Raw genomic sequence first — 23,589 nt, forward strand, 5'->3', positions numbered from 1 at the left:
GAGTTGTTCTTTCTCTCATCTGCAATTGGTTGACACATTTTGGCTCTCTCTCTTTCTAGGCTTCTCATTGGACGCGCGAGGTTTGACAGTGAGCGAGAGGGTTGCACTTAACGCTTCGGAAAAAAAGTTATCCAGAAGTGAGTATCAATCAGAGAGCGGGGAGAAGGACAAAAAGAGAAAAAGGAAGAGGCAGAAAAGCAGGACGGAGAGACAAAAGCGATAGATAGCATTACTTTCGAGCAATCAAACGCGCCGTAGAGATGGCATATCATATCGTTAGAGGTTTGAGACACCATTTATAGTCATAGTTTTTGGATTACTTTCGTCATTGTCGACTTTTTGCACTGTTGTAAACATTGACGTGCGCATTTTCCTTGTGCTCACTGCTTGGACGGAGTTTTTGTTTTCCCTCTTGTGGATTTGCCTTGGGAGAAATGAGTGACAGGAGGCGATCTGCCGCTGCTCTGAGCTCGAGAGCGCACGCCTTTTCGGTGGAAGCCCTGATCGGGTCAAACAAGAAGAGAAAGCTCCGGGGCTGGGAGGAAAAGGAGCTGGAGTTGTCTATGGAGAGCCTCGCCACCAACGGACAATTAGGAGACGGCGACGACCCTGCACATTGTCTAGATATCGACCCCGGTCAGTGCGTAACCACCATTACTTCATATTTTGGGTTTGTTGAATATTGTTATGCTTCCATCACAAAACTACGGATTATATCTCACGGAAAAGAGGAATACAGAAACGGCAATCATTTCATCACTATCTCAAAGATAACGAGTCCTCATACTTTTTCCTGAGATAACTAATGTGGAATAATATAGGAGCCTAGTAGGCTAATACTGCCCGTAAATAATATATGTTTGTAGTTTAACATAACTATATACCGTTGGCCTAATAGTGGTGTATTAACATTGTGTAAATTATCAAAGAAGTTAACCACAAAGTATTGATTTAGTATAAGAACCATTGCTTTAACAAATTAATTGTCCTGTCAGTAGAAGCACGCAGAAAACGTAGTAGCCTCTCGCGGAAGGTCACGGTTCATTTTCTTATTGCACTACTATATTCATTCATATCGTAAATGGTTACCTTAAAAGTTGTATTACCATTGTTTTACAAATTACTACATATTAGTACAACATACAGGTCGCATGTGAAGCCAGTGTCCCCTCTCTATTAGGGCTAGCTGGGTAAAATCTATTTCACGTGTGCCTCCCCACTGAGCACAGACGTCAATTCAACGTCTATTACACTTTCGTTCAATGTCATTTCATTGAAATGACGTGGAAACAACGTTGATTCAACCAGTGTGTGACCAGAGGGTCTCAGTTGATATAATACAATTGGCCATACAGGTGACGTCAGTGGAGACATGATCAATTGTAATTCATATTTACATATTAAGATGGTCTTGAATTGAGAGAGATATTTTGCAGAGATGAGGTAGGCCTAGATTAGCAGCAAGGTTACACGAATTAGTGTAGTGTCTGTGGTTCAATGCAAATCATGCATTTTTGCAGAATGCCACATACAAGATATCGTAGAAATAAGCCATCAAAGGCCAAATCTGGGTTTTTTTATATAAAAAAAATGTGTGAGTCCAAATATAATATAAGACAATGTGTGTGTGAAGAGAGTGTGTGTGTTGTCTGCACATGGTTAGCCTGTGTGCACTATATTTTCTATTCCAATTTCGTGCAGCATATATAGACCTACCCTAACGCCATAATTGTTCATATTTGGGAAACAATAGGCCAATAAAACGTACGTTTAAACTATTTGTATTATTATGTTGTATTGGTTTCTTTTTCCAATAATATCAACTATTTCGCTATATGAAATTAAGGACACGCAACCCCCGTCTGCGTTTGACCTATAGGCCTACTCAAAATGTGTTCAGTGGATTACTTTAAGTCGAAGGAAACCATCAACACAGCTTTCAGTCAATTCTTGAGTCTTAATATTATTTTGTAACGTTTTAATAATATGTATTTTTGCAGTGTATTCGCTATAGGAAAAACGTCGATTGGGTAGAGACTCGGGCCTCAATCTCCACGTAGCACTCACCTATATGAGCAATGGTGCGTATAAAGAATAGCCTAAAACAGAATTGGGACATCAATGTATATTTCATTAAAATTGATGATTATGAATTTTGTATGCCTAAATCCCAAAATTGAAATGCCCAGGCAACTGTTAATGGCCTGCTATGAATCACGCAGGCTTTTTATTACTGTCAAAACATTTCAGATCCATAAATCGCAACTATCAAAATCTTTAAAAAATCTTTTATCGTTTTTTATTTGTTGGAAATGTTGTAATAAGCCAAAGTAAGTAGCTTAGCCTATCAGGATTTTCAATAGGTCGAAGTTATTGCAGGCCTAGGCCTACAGTGCGCAAGTCACTTATTCAAGTTAGGATAGGCCTATCTATCATTTTAAATGCTAGAATTTTCTAAATGAATAACGAAGACAGCAAAATCTGTATGAAAACCTTTTATATGTCACAAATGTATCGTCTTTTCTACGTTTTGTGGGATTTGGAGCAGGTTTGAATTGAAGAACACTGCATCGATCTTATCGGAGAGACTGATGTCAAAAGCAGACACAATGACACAATCTTGAGGCTTCGAGTTTGAATATCCTTACTTTATTAACTACATGACGATGGAGATATTCCATACCCTGGCCTATTCTAACCGCCTCTGGCCTAAAATATGAATCGTAGGCCTAATACACATTCATATATATATCCTCTCAGCTCATTATAGCCTACATTGAATTTCAACAGACACGTAAACCAACAATCCCCATTACAACTGTATTCACAATAGGTCTTGTAGCCTATAGACAAAAGGCGAAGCCCCTCCTGCTTTTTCTCAAATATGTAGTCCTGCATTAATGATCTAAAAAGGTCTAAAACGTTTTGCATTATAGGCTATATGCCTATATATATATATATATATATATATATATATATATATATATATATATATATATATATATATATAAAATATATATTATTTGGTTCATTAAAATCATTGTAGACTCATTTAGCGTCACGTGCATGGCTTTATAATCTACATATTTATTTATAATTTTACAATTCATTGTTGAGGCCTGGTCAAGCTGCATGGTCGAGAAGCCTTCAGCAAAATGACTGGACCCTCGCGCACAGAGGTTGCTGACTGAAATGCGCCAGCCGCCAAGCGTTGGGCATTTGGTGGATGCCTCACAAATGAGGAGAACCGAACTAAATTAGTTCACAGCTGAGATGCAGGGTATCGGTACTACCATTGACAATTGGACAGCGAGCCAGTCAGTCAAATACAGGTTATATATCCTCCACGGTTTCACATGAGCTGGTCCAGTTAGAGTCGTCGTTAATTGAAAAGTCACGTTGTCTCGGCGAGCTCCAAGTCATTATGAGCCAGATTCCTGGCAGCGTTGCAGGCAGTGTGTGAGAGTATCCAGCCTTGACTAGCCTCCAGTTGACGCGTAGACCAGCCATCATTGAAAACAGCTCGTCTCTGTGGTCAGTTTGTGCGGTTTAGGCTTTTTACTTAATGATTTTGCCTCCATGTGAAGCTTTCAAACCGACATGGTCATATAACATTCTTATTGAAAGACACGTCTTAGAAGAATATATCAAAATTGTGAGAACGCCACACAATAGCTTGAACTGAATTAATGGCAATGTGTTTTCCCAGAGAACCAACATGTATGACAAACATGACCTTAGTTTCAGATAAGCACATGTAGGCCTGTCTGCAGGATTTCCCCTCCAAAGCAAGGACTATAATCAATATTAAATGACTTGCCTGAAATATAAATATCCGCACTGTCAGGTGTGTGCGAGAGAGAACATACAAAACCTGTAATAATAAGACAGAGTACTTTTCATTGTGGATTTACAAATACATATATATATAACATATTGCAGATTGCCTTTAATCTCACTCTTAAAGATGGCCTATTACTGGCCTATTACTAAATTATTTGTTTTGCATCTATGTCTCACACAGGGAATCGGTAATTATATTATGGATAATAATTTAGACTTGTTTTTTTATTTTTACAGTCTATGGGGTGTCACTGGATTTTAAGAGATAGACATAGGCTACTGTCACTGAACTGTTGAATCTCTATTTTAAACCATATATTAGTGATTTTGTTATTATTCTGTCCGTACTTCATTTAATTCTGTGGTTTAAATATGTTAACCTATTATATAATGTATGATATATAAATTGTCACTTGGTTCTGATTATCCCAGAAACATTTTCTACATTAGAGACTCAAATAAAAAAATTCTGCCTCTGAGAAGAAAAGCCAAAATGTAAGACAACAGATGTGTGCACTATTAAAATGGTTAAATCTTTATTTTATTGCGTCTCCCTAACATGGGTCTGAATTTAATTCAGGCAGAAACAGGTGGTTATGCTTCTTGTGGATTGGGTTACCCTTCAATTTCATGGTTGGTAGATTGCTACTTACCCACTCTGTTACAACTGTATTAAATGCATCTTCTATTCATAAACCTGTTTGCATAGGAAGGGCTTTACCTTGTAAGGCAAGTGTGTAATGATCACCAATGACCAGATTAGTCATACTCTGTGAATAGTCCATTGTTCCAATTCAATAGTCACACACACATTTGTTAGTTTCGTAACATGTTTTTTTCTAATTAGATCATTACATAGTAAATGAGTTTGTGTGTGAGAGTAAGAAGCTAAAATCCATAATATTCTTTGTTATAAAAGTGTTATAATTCACATTCAAACTATCTAGATGTCTTGTTGTGACAAACCGAAGACACCATTATTGTTCTTTTTTCAAACTTGGTAGACGTACAGGGAAAATCACTGTTCTCCGTCTAATGAGGTTCAACACAAGTTGATTTCTCTGTGCATAAACACAAGTTAGTTTATAGGGTTTACAGGATATGTTTATTTTTACCCAGAAATATCCTGTGTAATGTAGGATAGATGTGTGTCGTTTCTCTCACTTGTGTTGCTCAGCTGTACTGACTGGTTATAGTGGGTGAGACAGAGCAGGCTGTCAGTGAGTAGGGGGACAGTGAGATAAATGTGGTGGACAGGGACTGGTCTGGTGACTTATGAGGGACAACGTGGTGACTCATTGAGGGCTGGTAGATGCACGCGGCGCAGCTTGATGACAGCAAAGGCCTGAGATGACAGCAGCAACCAGGCTGTCATGGTTGCCCTGAGCAGGCACAGATATCTGGTCTGGCCTCTCCCGCTGTGTGGCTGATGGCTGTGGGGCTGTATGGGCCAAATCAACAGCCACTCTGTCTGCCTTGTTCTTCGGCTCACACATGGTGTGAGAGAGAGGATCATCACCGCCAATACGCTGAAAGGATCTCTCAAGTGGATGATGAAAAATATCTCACTCCTTTTCTCTGCACCTCTCTCTCTCTCTCTCTCTCTCTCTCTCTCTTTCTTCCTCTCTCTCGCTCTCCCTCTCATATCACTCTCTCACCCCCCCCCCTCTCTCTCTCTCTCTCTCACTCTCTCTCTCTCTCTCTCTCTCTCTCTCTCTCTCTCTCTCTCTCTCATCCCTTTCTCTCTGTCTCTGTGGTGTATCTGTCCTTCCTGCAGTGTCTTCATGTCTCCACTCAATGCTCTTGTCTTTTGTTTTGGGACTGGTGATCACTTGGTGGTTACTCCTGGGCCACACTCCAGTCTTTAGCAGTCCTACATCTGCATAACTCTGCTTACTTGGTGTGTCCTTCCAAAGCAACCTACTCATGTCAGGGCTCTCAATAAATAATACAATATTACATCCCTGGGACTAAACACCTCCCTCTGCAACTGGATCCTGGACTTTCTGATGGGCCGCCCCCGTCAGAACGGTAACAAGACATCCGCCACACTGGTCCTCAACACAGGGGCCCCTCAGGGGTGCGTGCTCAGTCCCCTACTGTACTCCCTGTTCACTCATGACTGCATGGCCAGGCACGACTCCAACACCATCATTAAATTTGCCGATGACAGCCTGACCACAGACAACGACGACATCGCCTATGGGGAGGAGGTCAGAGACCTGGCCGTGTGGTGCCAGGACAACAACCTCTCCCTCAACGTGATCAAGACAAAGGAGATGATTGTGGACTACAGGAAAAAAAGGACCAAGCATGCCCCCATTCTCATCGACGGGGCTGCAATGGAGCAGGTTGAGAGCTTCAAGTTCCTTGGTGTCCACATCACCAAGAAACTATCATGGTCCAAGCACACCAACACAGTCATGAAGAGGGCACAACAAAACCTATTCCACCTCAGGAGACTGAAAAGATTTGGCATGGGTCCTCAGATCCTCAAAAGGTTCTACAGCTGCACCATCGAGAGCATCCTGACTGGTTGCATCACTGCCTGGTATGGCAACTGCTCGGCCTCCGACCGCAAGGCACTACAGAGGGTAGTACGAACGGCCCAATACATCACTGGGGACAAGCTTCCTGCCAGAGGAAGGCCCTGAAAATTGTCAAAGACTCCAGCCACCCCAATCATAGACTGTTCTCTCTGCTACCGCACGGAAAGCGGTACCAGAGTGCCAAGTCTAGGTCCAAAAGGCTTCTAAACAGCTTCTACCCCCAAGCCATAAGACTCCTGAACATCTAGTCAAATGACTACCCAGACTATTTGCATTGCCCCCCCCCTCCCCCTCTTTACACCACTGCTACTCTCTGTTGTCATCTATGCATAGTCACTTTAATAACTATACCTACATGTACATACTACCTCAACTAACCGGTGCCCCCGCACATTGACTCTGTATCGGTACCCCCCTGTATATAGTCTCACTACTGTTATTTTACTGCTGCTCTTTAATTACTTGTTACATTTATCTCTTATTCTTATCCGTATTTTTTTAAACTGCATTGTTGGTTAGGGGCTCATAAGTAAGCATTTCACTGTAAGGTCTACCTACAACTGTTGTATTCAGCGCATGTGACTAATAAAATTTGGTTTGATTTGATTTGATATCGGCACAAACAAAGGAGACAGTACATTAATAAGAAATAGAATGCATAACTTTACAGTAGGCTGTATAGAACTCTACCTGGAAACAAAACAGGGTTATCCTATGGGGACAGCCAAAGAGCCATTTTGGAACCCTTTTGGATTCCATGACTTTATTTGGAAACTAAGGAACTCTGGAACAGTTAATCTGGGAAATTTCGTCAATTCATGTTGTTTATGTAGGCTACACTTCTTTTGCCATTTTCATTGTTGTTATTGTGTTACCTCTTAGAGATTTCATGGGAAAAAATATAAGAACTTTGTTATAACTTTGTTGTGCATCCTTTTCATATGGCGTAGTAATATATGACATAAGACTATATACATAGTAATATGAATTAAAGTTTGTAGTTCGTGAGTATGTTTATTTGAATAATACGTCTTAAATTCATATGGGCAAGAGTCTGTTAGTCATACTTTATATTTTTATGCTCTCATTGACTGTGGCGTGGCTTTCAGTTGGGTTCATTTTTCAGCTTTTTTTATTTTGTTCGTGGGCGTTTTTTTTCATGTAAAAATACCCATTTCGTTTGATGCATGCTTTACCCTTGTGTTTTTTTGTATACCCCTGGATACTTTATGACATTTCAAACGTAAATTGAATAGTTTTAGTCATATTTCAATTTTCTTCAGTTTTGGTGCTTTCTCTGAGTTCATGCTGCAGGTGATTTGGCCTCAACGGGCAATACCAGAGACCATAAAAAACAGGTCAATACTCAACGCCAATTTTCCTAAAGCCCCGGCTTTACTGTGGCTGCATTTTCATAATCTTGATAATCTCCACAGATTCGGAGGCGAGTCCCGGATCATACAGCGAGGGTTTGGCGGAGAGGACGTCGTGCTCCTTCGGCTCCCCCGCGGACCTGGCCCCGGCGGCCTGCGAGCCGTCTCCCGCTGCCTCCATGGAGGAGATTCAGGTGGAGCTGCAGTGCGCAGACCTCTGGAAGCGCTTCCATGAAATTGGCACGGAGATGATCATCACTAAAGCGGGGAGGTAAAGCAACTGCTGCATATTTATGATTTAAGGGAGTCATCTGATATTATATTTCCTTCTAGGAATAGGCTGCGCTGAACATATGCTCTGTGTTGGCCTACTATAGGATAGACTAGGCATATGGCCTAGCTTTCTATAGGTTTTACGACTAGGTGCATTGCCTCTGATGAGGCAAAATTGTTTATGAAGTTCTGTGCAAAATTGATTATAATTGCTACATTTTCCACACACGCACACACGCACGCACACGCACACAGACACACGCACACCGAGCCTAGTTTTGCGCAAAAGATGCCCGTCCTCTATGGGAATTACCCCTGTTTTTCAGGGGTGCTAATGTGTTGCACATGGGGGAAAGGGCTCCGGACGTGCGAGAGCCGCTCCCATCACAGGCCATACATGAAGTGTGAGGGTATTCCATGGCTGATGTCAGAGAATAGCCGGCGAAGAAAGGAACTGTTTCTAATTAATCTCTTTGAAACATGTTTTCGGTTTTCTTGCCCTTTTGGGTAGCAATTACAACCTAAACCGAGCATATAACTAAACCTACACTGTTCTCAGGAAGACCTTTCCCCTGCGCGCTCTCACAGGGAGGGCCATGTATTTCCCGTCCATTTTGAATTTTACGATCAAGCAATATGAGAAAGGAACTTAATTGCTTGATTTATTTTTTTTGCCGTCAAGGAAATGTATGAAGTCCACTTATTCACAAAGTTAGCCTAAAAATAAAGCGGTCTAGGGTATTACTATTCCCTCCATGAAACAAATGAAAAACATTGGGAAAGCAAGTTCTTCTGTAGGCCTATAGTTTGTAACACATTAACCTATTTACATGTGTTTATTTCAAAATTAGGGAATTTGCAGATAGAAGGTGAAGAGGTTTATCTAACCTAGGCCTAACTGACTTTAGTTTCAAAGGCCACTTGAATTTACAGTTCAGTTTTCTTTAAACTACCACTACAAACTTCAGCTAACCTTAGCCATCACAAGCCACCAATCAATGGAAGTGATGGAGGAATCTGAGTATTTTAATTTTTTTTAAATGTCCAAATCACCTGAAATCAATTCAACTCAACTCCATGTTTGGTTTGATGTTTCTTAAAGGTGATTTGGCCATAAAAAAAACATGCTCACATGCCCCCATGACTTCCATTGATTGTTAGCTTGTGGTGGCTAAAGTTAGCTGAAGTTTGTAGTGGTTTAAAGATAACTCAACCATGGATTACAGTTTCTCCTATTTTCAGGGTGAGGAACCATCTAACATCAAGTTCTAAAATAGTGAACTACCCCTTTAAGGCCATTTCAACACCCTGTTTTGAGTTCAGAGACTTCAACACATTTAAATACATATATATATATTTCATTTTTTTTATGGATCAGAAATATTACTTATGTTTTAGGCTACCATTTAATGTCAATTAAGGAGAAATAGAGGCCCAGTAAAAACATCAGCATCAAAGCTTTAGATTTGTCCCCATCTAGTCTAGGCTAGTATAGGCTAATTTAGACCTACTACTTTTAACAACAGAAGATAGTAAGATATTAATTTTAACAACAGAAAATATTATGATATTAATCACATTTATTAATAAACATATGATAATTCCTCTGACTATGTAACATGCATCAGAAGAGAGCGAGGGCAGAGCGGAATGTTCTATGGCCTAAAATAGGGATGCGCATATTTCTCTTCTCATTTGAAAATGCTTTCCATTTCGTTAAACTAGATATCCACGGATTATTTTTGTCGAACTTAATTTATTTGAAGCTGACCAATTCGTCTACATGTTTTTATGGAGAAATGTCAAGGACCACGTTGTTTGCGTGTTGAATTTTCTTTTGGTAGGCCTAGGCCAATATCAAATGGCATAATATTCTAAAGTTGTACTGTGAAGTTGTAAAGTTGTATTTTCCGGTTTGCTCTTATGTTAATAATACATGTACGCTAACTTGACAGCTAACCCGTAAATCAGATTTACCTAAACAATATATGATCAACGTTGTTTTCATGATATTCATGAATCAGATTTACGTTGTTAATCGCCCCATAAATAGAATCAGTCCCTGTTTCAATGCAGTAGGCCTAGAGTTTACAGGACTGGCTGCGTGTATTTCATGGCTCTGCTAATAATACGCCTATAAATTCAGAGGAGGAAGGAAGTAAGAAAACAGCCCTCTTTTCTCATTATGAGGGAAAATATGTATGACGTTTAAATGAAATAAAAATGCAGCTTTTGAAGTGTAAAACGAGGAATTCACTTGAAAATGTCTCTGTGTATGCAGTCCTACTTTTAATATGGCGTCTGTTTGCGTTCTAAACTTATTTTCCTGGTTTGATTTGCGTCGAATAACTAAAAAAGACTTCTCATGATTGGGTACACATTGTCAAGGAAGAGTGAGTTTGTTGCCAGCGCGTGCATTAAGACAGTTTCAATCTTCTTTGAAGATGAAATGACCTACTTTCTTTAATCAGAATAATATTTATTTAATGAAGACATGGAACTTTGATAGACATTTTAATGAATTATCATAAAGTTGTGCATCTAGGCCCTGTTATGATGGGATGAGGGGTAAAAAATGACCTCATATGACTGGCAAGACATTGGTCAAACTTCAAACCTTGTCTCTCTCTTGGGTGTTGTGAATTTTCTGTGATTTGCCCAGTGGTGCACTAGAATGTATTTCAAGTGACATTATACTTAACGTCTGCATTAATTATACTTAATGTCTGCATGGCGGAGAGTTCCTTTTCCCTTTTTTAATGCTCATACTCATAATCCAATATTAAACTTTGCAAGCTAGTTTGCTAATATCACACACTCCCTCTCTCTCTCTCTCTCTCTCTCTCTCTCTCTCTCTCTCTCTCTCTCTCTCTCTCTCTCTCTCTCTCTCTCTCTCTCTCTCTCTCTCTCTCTCTCTCTGTCCTCTCTTAGGCGGATGTTCCCTGCAATGAGAGTGAAGATTGTGGGTCTTGACCCCCATCAGCAGTATTACATAGCCATGGACATTGTTCCTGTGGACAATAAGAGATACAGGTATGCTCCTATCTTCTTAAGGTATGCTCACACTTAGCGCTTCCAAACATTTCTTAACTTCCCAACTAATTTCCTAACTTCCCCATTCAGATGGGTGTGTATAATGATGTATCCACAGTGATGTACACATACAGTGTTTTCAGAAAGTATTAATACACATTGACTTTTAGTTGTTTTACAGCCTGAATTCAAAATGGATTAAAGAAAAAGAAAAGTCACACCCATCTACACACAATACCCTACAATGACAATGTGAAAACATGTTTTTAGAAATTGTAACTCATTTACTGAAAATTAAATACAGAAATATCTAATTTACTTAACTATTCACACCCCCGAGTCAATACTTTGTGGAAGCACCTTTGGCAGTGATTACAGCTGTGAGTCTTTCTGGGTAAGTCTCTAAGAGCTTTCCACACCTGGATTGTACAACATTTGCCCATAATTCTTTTCAAAATTCTTCAAGCTCTGTGGAATTGGTTGTTTATAATTTCTAGACAAGCATTTTCAGGTCTTGCCATAGATTTTCAAGAAGATTTAAGTAAAACCTTTAACTTGGCCACTCAGTCTTCTTGTTCGCTGTCTTCTTGGTAAGCAATTCCAGTGTAGATTTGGCCTTGTGTTTTAGGTTATTGTCCTGCTGAAAAGTGAATTCATCTCCCAGTGTCTGGTGGAAAGCAGACTGAATCAGGTCTTCCTCTAGGACTTTTCCTGTGCTTAGCGCCATTCCATTTATTTTTTATCTTGAAAAACTCCCCATCCTTAATGATTACAAGCATACCCATAACATGATACAGCCACCAGTATGCTTGGAAATATGGAGAGTGGTACTCAGTAATGGATTGTATTGTATTTTCCCAAAACATAACACTTTGTACTCAGGACAAAAATTGAATTGCTTTGCCAAATTTTTTACATTATTACTGTACTTTAGTGCCTTGTTGTAAACAGGTTGCATGTTTTGGAATATTTTATTCTGTACATGCTTCCTTCTTTTCACTCTGTCAATTAGGTTAGTATTGTGGCGTAACCTCAAGGTTGTTGATCCATCCTCAGTTTTCTCCTATCACAGCCATTAAACTCTGTAACTGTTTTAAAGTCACCATTGGCCTCATGGTGAAATCCCGGAGCAGTTTCCTTCCTCTCCGGCAACTGAGTTAGGAAGGACGCCTGTATCTTTGTGGTGACTGAGTGTATTGATATACCATCCAAAGTGTAATTAATAACTTCACCATGCTCAAAGGGATATTCAATGTCTGCTTTTTTTTATTTTACCCATCGACGAACAGGTGCCCTTCTTTGCGAGGCGTTGCAAAACCTCCCTGGTCTTTGTGGTTGAATCTGTTTGAAATTCACTGCTTGACTGAGGAACCTTACAGATAATTGTATATGTGGGGTACAGAGATGAGGTAGTCATTCAAAAATCATGTTTAACACTATTACTGCACACAGAGTGAGTCCATGCAACTTAATATGTGACTTGTTAAGCACATTTTTACTACTGAACTTATCTAGACTTGCCATAACAAATGGGTTGAGCATGTATTGACTCAAGACATTTCAGTTTTTTATTTTTTATTCATTTGTAAAAATTCCTCAAACAGTATTCCACTTTTACGTTATGGGGTATTGTGTGTAGGTGTAACAGTTTTGCTTCCGTCCCTCTACTCGCCCCTACCTGGTCTCAAACCAGGGACCCTCTGCACACATTAACAACAGTCCCCCACAAAGCATCGTTACCCATCGTGCCACAAAAGCCGCGGCCCTTGCAGAGCAAGGGGAACAACAACTTCAAGGTCTCAGAGCGAGTGATGTCACCGATTGAAACGCTATTAGCGCGCACCCCGCTAACTAGCTAGCCATTTCACACCGGTTACATAGGCCAGTTACAATACGTCTCAATGTTATCCATTTTAAATTCAGGCTGTAACACAACAACATTTGGAAAAAGTCACGGTGTGTGAATACTTTCTGAAGGCACTGTACAAAATACAACACATTATTGGAACATGACACTCTTCATGTCTGAGATTGATGTTCTTATTCAGTCAAACCAAACTAGTCTCTGCCCCCATCTTGGATGAAATAACCTACTATTGATAAATTGTTGTTGTGTATTTTAAGATGGAGAATAGTTGAAAAAAACCCAAACATGCACAGATAATTTCACATAGTGATAAGAAATGCAGATATACACATACATCTGAATGGAACCTGAAACAATGGTCTTTACTGTATGTCCATCTTGGGGATAGGTTTTAATGATGGACATCTCCAGTCAAAGTATCTGAATGAATTTCTGGCATAGAACACAATGTCTGGCGCTCCAGAGAAGGACACCAGAGGAGAATGAAAAGTATTTATCATGATGTGTTTATGGTTCGAGTGTGACCATCAAATTGGTAGCTTTATTCACTGTGTAAACGGCAAAGCATATTTTTACTGTAAACCTATTTGACCATGGTGGAATACTAGTTTTATGTATGTAAGTTATCTCAGCCATCTCAGGACGCAGTGTCAGAGCGACAGACAAAACGGCAGTGTCATAGTTGCAATAACGTTATAACAGCGCTACAGATGGGTTACCATGCCTTTGTTTTATTTTATCTCAAATTGAACACAGAGTACATCTTCAGTTTATATATCAATAACATGCATTAATGTTATTATTGTTACAGACATTTTTACTATGTTTAAGTTTTATTTGATAAACAGAACTTGGCTGTCTTGAACGGAACACTGAAGAACCACTTTAACAATGCATTTTCACTAGTTAAACATTATGTATTCTTTTCACAAGTTGTTTATTTAAATTGTTTCATTGAAGCACAGTAGAACCCTGGCTCTCTCACTGACTGAAGCATTTGCCTTAGTGTGAACGGTCTAGAGAACCAAAATATCATGGAAGATTTTTAGAAGCCAAAAGATCTTGTAAAATTAAATAGGATTTTCATCCTGGCTCGGGACTTTACCACAGGGCTTTGTAAACTGAGCTCCGAGTTGTCACTGGAATGTCTCATAGTTCTCATAGAGTTGGGGTCTGGAAATACAGTCGTTACTTGCTTTACTTAGGCTCTCTGCCTCTCTTTAGGAACTTGTTGTTTATTCTGGGTTCGTTAAATCTCTATATATTAAGTGTCCTTTATGTGGACAGTTGGTAAGTTTTAAGTTTGAATCACATTTCGCACACAGACCAGCAATGTCAAGCTCTTAAAATTGACTTTGTCCGCTATATGTGAACATACACACACGCACACACACACACACACACACACACACACACACCACACACACACACACACACACACACACACACACACACACACACACACACACACACACACACACACACACACACACACACACGAAAACACATGTTTACATACGAAGACTTGACTTGATGAACTCAACCCTGTAGGGTAATGTAATATTTACTCTGTCAGTAAGGTAACCCAATTTCCAGTCTGGGTTTGGCAAGTGTGTGTCAGTCTGAATTTCTGTGTGTCCATAAAAGTATTTATCTGTTTGATGAGTTGCATGCATACATATGTTGTGTCGGTGGTCTGTGTGTGTGTATAGGAAGTGTGGTGTTGGATGAGGGGGCGTGCATACCCCCCCCCCCCCCCCCCCCCCCCCCCATCTGTCCAAAGGGTGTCACATAAAGTCAGATCTTTATTGATTGTGCTGGAGCCAGATGGCAGATTTATGGAAGATGAAAGGGGACTAATCAAATTTCCAGTCCTGTTTGGGGCTAAGGTTTCTCTCTTCCTTAACACTTTCCCTGCTACACCGAGCTTAACCCTAAACAGCACTCCAAACAGGAAATTACACAAACGCCTGGCATTCTGTGTGTGTGTTTGGTCTGGGGTCGGGTCTGTGTGTGTGTGTGTGTGTGTGTGTGTGTGTGTGTGTGTGTGTGTGTGGAGAGAGTGTTTGTAGGTGTGTACAGGGGGTCAAGGCTGTGTGTGTGCGTATGAGAGAGAGAGAGACGAGAGGGTTGTGTAATAACAAAGAGGCCAAATTAGAGTTTTGTCCATGTTTTACCGCTGAATGATGACTTTGGCAGAGACGTTGCATGTAAGCACTTTCAACTGTGCACATGGCCAGAACTAAAGGCAAACAGCTGTGCCTGGGGCTACAGTGGGCTGGAATCCCCCTCGTGCTACAGTCAGTCAGCCAGTCAGTGAGGGGAATGCTCTATGGTGGGCGGGGCAGCCAAATTGTACCGTAACTTACAATACAACATAAAATGTTATGACTAAGCTTAATTGGCAATATGTCATTAAAAGCATATGTAGTGTGTGGGGATATTTGATGTCTCTATTGTGAACAAGCCCTGCATCTGAAACACATGACACATGGTATACAAGACTTCAATGCTTCCTAATAACATGCAAAACCTGTTGAAAAAAACAGAAAATGAAATGTGAAATGTGGTTTGGTGCTGATACGTCTGTCACTGTGTGTGTGTGTCGTCCAGGTATGTGTACCACAGCTCCAAGTGGATGGTGGCGGGGAACGCGGACTCCCCCGTGCCCCCGCGGGTCTACATCCACCCAGACTCCCTGGCCTCTGGAGACACCTGGATGAGGCAGGTGGTCAGCTTCGACAAACTCAAACTCACTAACAATGAGCTGGACGACCAGGGCCATGTGAGTGAGCCGGTGAGCCGGCTTAACTTGACATACCAACTCTTGCCTCCCTCCTACACCTGTTCACTGTTACAGCTGTACACTGTTACACCTGTACACTTGAACACTGTTACACTTCTACACTAATATAAAGATGTATTAGTAATTGTACTGTTACTGTATTTCTCAAAGTGCTTCACATTATAACAGGGGAATTTATTTCACCCCACCCATGTATAGATGAGACTATTCTTAGAGAAGAAGAGAGACTGTTTTTGCTACTTCGGCCTTCATCGACGGATACTGAAACAGTCGATTGGTCATGATGTAGTTATGGCACATGATGGATCTCCTCATGACATGAACTCAGTGCTGTTACAGGCCAGATTGGTTTGATTACCAAGTTGTTGAAACAGTCAGAAGCCAGTGCATATCCATTTCTCCATTGAGGTCCTGATTTAGGGATGCCAGTGGGGCGCTGGTGGGCTGGCACACCCTGGTCCTCATGTGGGCCTGTTTTCCACCCAGACAGCTGATTCTATCGCAGCTCCGTTCTTCTGACAAATGTAATAACAGATGCAGCAGTATTTTGAGGGTAGTCAGGCAAGTCCCCTTTTTCCTCTCCCACAGCCTCGTTATAAGGCCTTTGTTCTCCTGGAGGCCTCGAGGCGAGAGGAAATTAACTTAGTAACTTCCTGTGTGGTAAACCTCACCGCAGATAGGCTGGTATCTGACCCATCTCTCTTCTCTTCTTCCTCCGTCTACTATCAAACCTCTCCATCAACAGCGGTGGCTATTGGTTATTAATCATCTGTTTCATGTGCTGCTGATTTTCCAAGCTGATTGGCATTTGCTTGTGATTCATAAATTAGATATAAATATGTCGCTGAACTCACTGCATTGGTACAGAAGGCTGTCAGTGACATTACTACATGTATTGTTTTGACAAGAGATCTGTCAGATAAGACCCTTGGCTGCTCTGTGTTGTTGTGAGCTCAGTGTGTATACGTGTGACGGGGGCAGGGTTGACCTGACTCAGGCCCAGGCAGGACTCAGAACCCTTGGTCATAACTGCGGGGTCCCGTGAGCCGAGCAGGGGGGCAAGGGGAAGGTGATGGGGGGGCCCTGGCTAGAATATTACATTTACTGTCACTGTCATTCAGTACTGTTTCCCCAATCTCTGTTTGAAATGACCCCCTTAGTTGTCTGCGGCTCCAAGGAGGCTTTCTCACTCGGGCTGTAATCAAGAGCAGACAGAGAGCCGGAGGGAAGGCTGGGCCGTCGTAACCTGACTCCTCGGCTCTGCTCTCTGGTGTTAAATATTTACCTCACCACCTCTCTCATTAGAAGTGTGGACTCATGTTCATCTTAATTATATAGCTCTGATATGAATTCAGACTTGCTTAGACACTTACACACACACACACACACACACACACACACACCACACACACACACACACACACACACACACACACACACACACACACACACACACACACACACACACACACACCACACACGTACACATACACGCACACGCACACGTACACGCACACGCACACGTACACGCACACGTACACGTACACACACACACACACACACACACACACACACACACACACACACACACACACACACACACACACACACACACACACACACACACACACACACACACACACACACACAGAGAGGATGTAACCATTACGATCTCTCTATGGTTTCAGATCATCCTCCACTCCATGCATAAGTACCAGCCTCGTGTCCATGTGATCAGGAAGGACTTCAGCAGTGACCTGTCCCCCACCAAGCCTGTTCCCAGTGGAGAGGGAGTGAAGACCTTCAGCTTCCCTGAGACTGTCTTCACCACTGTCACCGCCTACCAGAACCAACAGGTCTGAGACCAGACACCTTTCTCTTTGTTGCTACGATGGTATGTTGCCACTCAATGGCTCTATCTACACCAGGCTTAGGATCAATTCATTTTCATTTCTGGAAGTGAACATCAATTCAGTTCATGAATGGAAAATGATCAATTATTAATATTATTAACTCAAATTCAGATTTTCATTAAATTCTTTCTTCATTCATGCATTCATTCGGTCCCTCTTCGATAAAAAAAAGACATTATGTTTTTCCCTCTCCAACATGTGCATCGGTCATCGCTATGTCATGTGTTTTGATTGTAATGTTTTTCTTTCCTGCAGATAACAAGACTAAAGATTGACCGCAACCCATTTGCTAAAGGATTTCGGGATTCAGGCAGAAACAGGTATATATTTCTCTAGTAACCCGAGGTCTGTGTAATACAACATGATTCAGCGTTCGCCATGCTGTGTGGTGCAAATCTTTCATTTTCTCCAACGTGGCCTTTAATATGGAAATAATCCCCTGGAGATACCTCCTAATCCCATATGCTGCTCCATATAAAATCAGTCACTCTCTCCCCTGCCAAGAAAACCCCATTACATCTGAGATAGAACCACATGTTTTGGGTAGGGCTCTCTCTCTCTTTCCCTCCTTTTCTCTGTGTGCCTCTCTCTCTGTGTGTCTCTCTCTCTCTCTCTCTCTCTGTCTGTCTGTCTGTCTGTCTGTCTGTCTGTCTGTCTGTCTGTCTGTCTGTCTGTCTGTCTGTCTGTCTGTCTGTCTGTCTGTCTGTCTGTCTGTCTGTCTGTCTGTCTGTCTGTCCGTCCGTCCGTCCGTCCGTCCGTCCGTCCGTCCGTCCGTCCGTCCGTCCGTCCGTCCGTCCGTCCGTCCGTCCGTCCGTCCGTCCGTCCGTCCGTCCGTCTGATCATATGTAACAGGGGAAACACTGAACCAGACCCTCAGCACATGAAAGCTCCCCTCCCATCTGGAGCGCATTTTCGGCACAGATATTTGAGACATCTTTTTTCATTTTTCAAACAATAGAGTGCCGGATTTATGAACTAGCATTAGAATTTCATTGCAGAAAACTACAGATTAAAAGATTATGCAGGAATAAGATATTGATAGACAGAAAGTGTATTTATCTTTACACATATCCTAACTCTGCTCATGGTAGTAATTTACCTCATCACTGTTGAACTGTGCAGAGTAATGCAACATTATAGCGATCTGAAATCAATAAAAACAGGGACATATTACACAAGCTAAATTGTACAATTAACTACTGAGTTGGTTCTCTATGTATTTATATGTTAATACAGATCCGTCTCAGGCATTAAATTATGATTATGTCGTCTATTGGATTTTGGCTGGTGACACATTACTTTATGAGGTAAAACAGGGCATAGCTTATTTGTTGGGTTTTGATCCTGAGCACTATGAATGAGCGCACTGATGGCCAGGGCCAGTGTGATTAGCGTAGTGCACTAACGAGCTGGAATGGCCCGGGAGTTACTGGCCCTAAAATAACATGGTTGGGACAGGCCCTCGTTTCCCTGGGATAGGGCCCAGCAGGGCACACAGGAGTAAATCACGCAGGAAGGAGAACCGTGTTCAAGATGAAATGTCACCCAGATTTATGATCACAGTAAAAACCTGCTCCTTTTAATGGCTCCAGTTTCCTCCGTCTGACTCCACTTCTCCTTCTCTGCCTCTCTCTTTCCAACCTCTCTCACTCATACTTACACTCCCTCCTTTCTCTATGTGCCTCTCTTGTTCTTTTGACTATCTGTTTTCCCGTCACAACTCTTCCTTCCTCTTTCTCTTGCCCCGCCCTTGTTATGTTTTATGTACCCAACCCATCCCTCGCACTGACCCTCTTTTTTTTTCTTCCACTGTTTCAGTCTCTCGTTCTCTCTCTCACACAGGACTGGTCTGGAGGCGATCATGGAGACCTATGCATTCTGGAGACCGCCTGTGAGGACACTCACGTTTGAGGACTTCACCAACATGCAGAAACAGCAAGGTGGGTAAAACTGTATCTAAACTATGTCCTAATCTCCCATCTACACTCTCTCACTGTCACTGCATACCTTTTCCTTTCCCTTACCTCACAACGCATCGATTATCTATGTCCTTCATCAGTCTGGTCATCACTGGTCATCACTTTTGGCATGTCCGTCTGACTTGGAATGTACTGAACTTTTCACATTCTGCAGGACTTTGACAATAAAATAATTCAATGAACCCTGTGGCTTTTGGATGGCTTTGTGACGTGAGCGGTATCAGTGAAAGTCGCATGCGTCTCTCCCCACCGAGCACAGCCCAGTGTCTCTACTCATGGCTTGTATCACAGGCCCCCGATGCTTAAAGCCAATTTGTTCAGCGCTCCTTCCTCCGAGGTCATGATGACGTTACACCACTCAGTATTTTGTCTGTGTCGACATCTGTTTGTTATCACAAACTCCTCCAAACCGATTAGACGTTAATTAAAGTCCTCGCGCCTCTGATGAACTTTGGGCGCTCCGTAAGGACTGAGCACCCCCCCAACCCCCACACCCCCCCAGCTCCACCAGACGGCCTTCCAGCGGGGTAATCAACCGTTCCCCTCAGCAACACTAACGCTGCTCTAACCCCTGCCGACCAGAAAGGAAAACATGACATCACTGTGAGATCTTCCTCGCCTTACCAACAGAAACTTGTAGAACTGAGCTGAACAGAACAGCACAGCGGTATTATCAAAGGCATATGGCGCAATCAGAATCAGAACTCTGGCCAAGAGAGAATCCTGAATTAGTTAGTTATGCAGTGTTCTTTTTTTTCTTTAGCTGGTTTCAAATGGAATTTTAGTGAATGCGGCCCAAATTCTCATTAATAAAAAAATATGTGAGTGATATCCCACAGCTATCGGTCAATTCCAAAAGCTTGACTTATTGCATGTTAACCTGTGCCAAGATGAGTTTTTTATTTTTACGGTCATACATGTCTACATTATGAATGCATGATTCTGTGAGAAAAGGGGCAAGCTCGGAGCTTTGTTGACCCGACATGTAATGTACCAAACTGAAGCCACATTTATGCTCAGAAACAATAACTGTTATTTATGAGGGTTTAAGATCCCATAAATAGTACTCTTTAAAAGAAGTAATGCGGTCATGCAATTAGTCCTTAAAATCAGATGTTGAGCAAGTCGAGGTGGTGAAGTCAGCTGCAATTTACAAGTAAGTGTAATATCGAATTCTTTAATACATGTGAATTAAGATGCTTATGCGACAGTCTTAAACAGCACTCTCTTATTTGACCGGTTAAGATCAAACGGCAGCAGTTGCTGGAAGGAGACATTCTGGCGGCGAAAGGATGAAATGAGAGATATTCTCAGAGTGTGATTGTTGGCCAGTGTTTGTGTTGTTGTTTCACTCCGTAGCGCTGGTTCTGTCTCACTGTCTTTGCGTTGTGTGTGTGTCTCTGTGTGTTTTTTAGGAGGAAGCACGGGCACCTCTCCCACCACCTCCAGCACAGGGACCCCCTCCCCTTCTGGTGCAGCCCACCTCCTGTCCCCCTCCTGCTCACCGCCTACCTTCCACCTGGCTCCCAACACTTTCAACGTGGGCTGCAGGGAGAGCCAGTTGTGCAGTATGGGGTTGTCTGAGTACCCGGCCTGCGCCCGCAGCAACATGGCGGCCCTACAGGGCTACGGGGGACTGGCCGACAGCTCCTACGGACGCCTCCAGGCAGCAGGGGGCACTGTGGCCTCCACCCAGCAGTCTGAATCCTTCCTACCCCAGAGGACTTCCTCCCTGATTGCTGCGGGAATGCAGGGGGGTGGCCATGGCTCTCTGTCCGGTGGCAGCAGTGGAAGCACTGGCGGAAAGATGGATGCCTATGGAGGTCAGCTGACCTCGTTCCCGGCCTCCCAGCTGCAGTATGTGATGCACGCGGGCTCTAGCTCCGTTTCTGGCTCTTCCTCCTCTGGCTCCTCCCCCTCATCCGCCCACATGTTCAGCGGGGGCCACCACCATGTGCAACAGGGTTCCTACAACGCCTTCTCACTCCACAACCCCTACAACCTGTATGGATACAACTTCCCCACCTCCCCTCGTCTGGCTGCCAGCCCCGAGAAGCCCCAGGGCGGCCTCCTGTGTTCCTCTTCCCCTGCCGGGGCATTTGCCGAACGCCAGTACCTGTCCAACGGTGGCATGGACAGCATGCACATGATCGGCAATCCCTCCACTGGCCAGCAGGGGGCTGGCTCCTGTGATGGCCGTCAGTATGGCTCCTCCTCTCAAATGTCTATGCACATCGTGTAAAAACTAGGATCTCACTTCTGACCCAATTTTTGCTGTCCTGTTATTTCAACAAGTTATGTTTCTTCTACTATAAATCTGTTATCTCAGATGTGCTATTGATGTTGAGTCATTTTACATTTAGCGTTTGTAATACTGAGGTAGCGTACAAAGTGAACCTTTCAAAAAATGACTTTTCATCTCAAGATGCTTGTTGTTTTGAATTTCACCCCAACAGGCTTTATTCAACGGAGTGAAACTGTTATTTAATTGCCACAATAGTGTTAAAAAGGCGAAGTGAAACCGTATACCTGACTCTCTCAGTAACTGTTCAGAACACTAACCCCACTATTGGGGACACACAGAGGGATCCGTGAAGGAGAGGAGCCCATATACTCTTACTGTGCAGGGATTCTCAGGAGTGAACCCATGAATTTGTTATGGTGCAATAGTAATGACAGCCTCTACAGTAACTCAGCCTTGTTGCTATGGATTATATCCAGCCCCGGACATGATGTGACAGGGGCTTCGTGAGATCCAGAAACTTCACCTCCACTTCCACATCTCTAGTTGTAACAGGACAGTTATGCAACATTATTCTATAGCGTTGTGGCAACATTGGGAGAGAACTGAAAGGGTTGTGGAGATTAACACTGCCTGATCAACATGGTTTTCCCTCTGGCCACTCAGAGGTGATGAAGGGAGGATGATGGATGAGGCACAAAGGGTGAACATAATATAATACAGCACATACTGGAGGGATGAAGTCAAAGACCTACAGGTCAGGGTTACGGAGGAACTATGTGTGTCCGACAGGGGCCCAGTTGTTGGCCCTGCATCTCTCAGTGGACATGCTGGATGAGAGGCTCTGTTCAAGGGGACACTGAACATAAAGTGAAATCACCACAATCTTATCAATTCCTTTCCTCACAGACTGGAATGGCTTCACAATTTTGAGTGGATTACCTTTTAAAAAGCAGATATAAGATGGTGAATGCAAGTAAAAACCATAAGCTTTAAAATTGTTGTGTGAAATGTTTTAAATATACAATAGGAGAACAGAGTAATTAAAGTATGTTTTGGTGTGTTGTAGATAAGCGTATTTAAGTGCCAAGCAATAATGCTATTATATTGGCCAATCTATCATGAAGACAAATGTGTGGAAAAAAGGGAAATATCAAAAATATTCTTTAGAAAGGCATTAAAAAAAAATGTAAATACAGGTGCCATGCACAGTAAAGTTCAATAAACATTTTAATTCATTTACATGGTTTTGATTCATTTACAGCCGTCACTATAAGATGCGCGTACCATCAGAGTGGACCACTAACAAAAACACAAAGAATAGAGCAAATGCATCCTCTGACATTTTCTTATTCAAATATCACTTACTAGCAATTACAATGATATTCTACCATATGGTATCATATTATTCAACATCCATGGAGTTTATTTAATTAGTTTAAATAACAGGAAATCTTACTGACTGTGGCTTTATCATCAGAAATCTGCAATACACTAACTATGCAAGTATGGAACAGTAAAGATGGAGAAAGATATACCAGCATATCATGTATTTTAGAAAAAGTATCCAAGAATGGTCTTATTTATTATCCCAAGGTCCTGTAAACACATCTGCCCTGTTTGTTTTGAACCAATGACTCAACACATCTATCAAACTGAAATAGGAAAAAACTCAGTCAGTCCTGCAGGTTCTGCCTACCAGAGAGAAAAG

The 23,589-nt window shown here is 42.1% G+C and overlaps 1 protein-coding gene across 4 annotated transcripts; it reads left to right on the top strand.

The window, feature by feature from the left end:
• Positions 1–137: 137 nt before the first annotated feature.
• On the top strand, positions 138–23,120 carry tbx15 (T-box transcription factor 15). 4 transcript variants are annotated; one of them, XM_014174062.3, is made up of 8 exons: positions 138–636; positions 7,829–8,036; positions 10,970–11,071; positions 15,552–15,735; positions 17,433–17,600; positions 17,913–17,977; positions 19,476–19,597; positions 21,052–23,120. In XM_014174062.3, exons 1-8 carry the CDS (start codon positions 435–437, stop codon positions 21,876–21,878), a joined length of 1,878 nt encoding a protein of 625 aa, XP_014029537.2. In that variant the 5' UTR covers positions 138–434; the 3' UTR covers positions 21,879–23,120. The 4 variants fall into 4 exon arrangements, with proteins under 4 accessions (XP_014029537.2, XP_014029539.2, XP_014029538.2 ...); XM_014174064.3 differs by having other exon boundaries at positions 19,500–19,597; XM_014174063.3 differs by having other exon boundaries at positions 15,552–15,723.
• The last annotated feature ends 469 nt before the right edge of the window (positions 23,121–23,589 follow it).

Source organism: Salmo salar, chromosome 25 (genome assembly GCF_965601325.2).
Source record: "Salmo salar chromosome 25, fSalSal1, whole genome shotgun sequence".
NCBI lineage: Eukaryota > Metazoa > Chordata > Actinopteri > Salmoniformes > Salmonidae > Salmo > Salmo salar.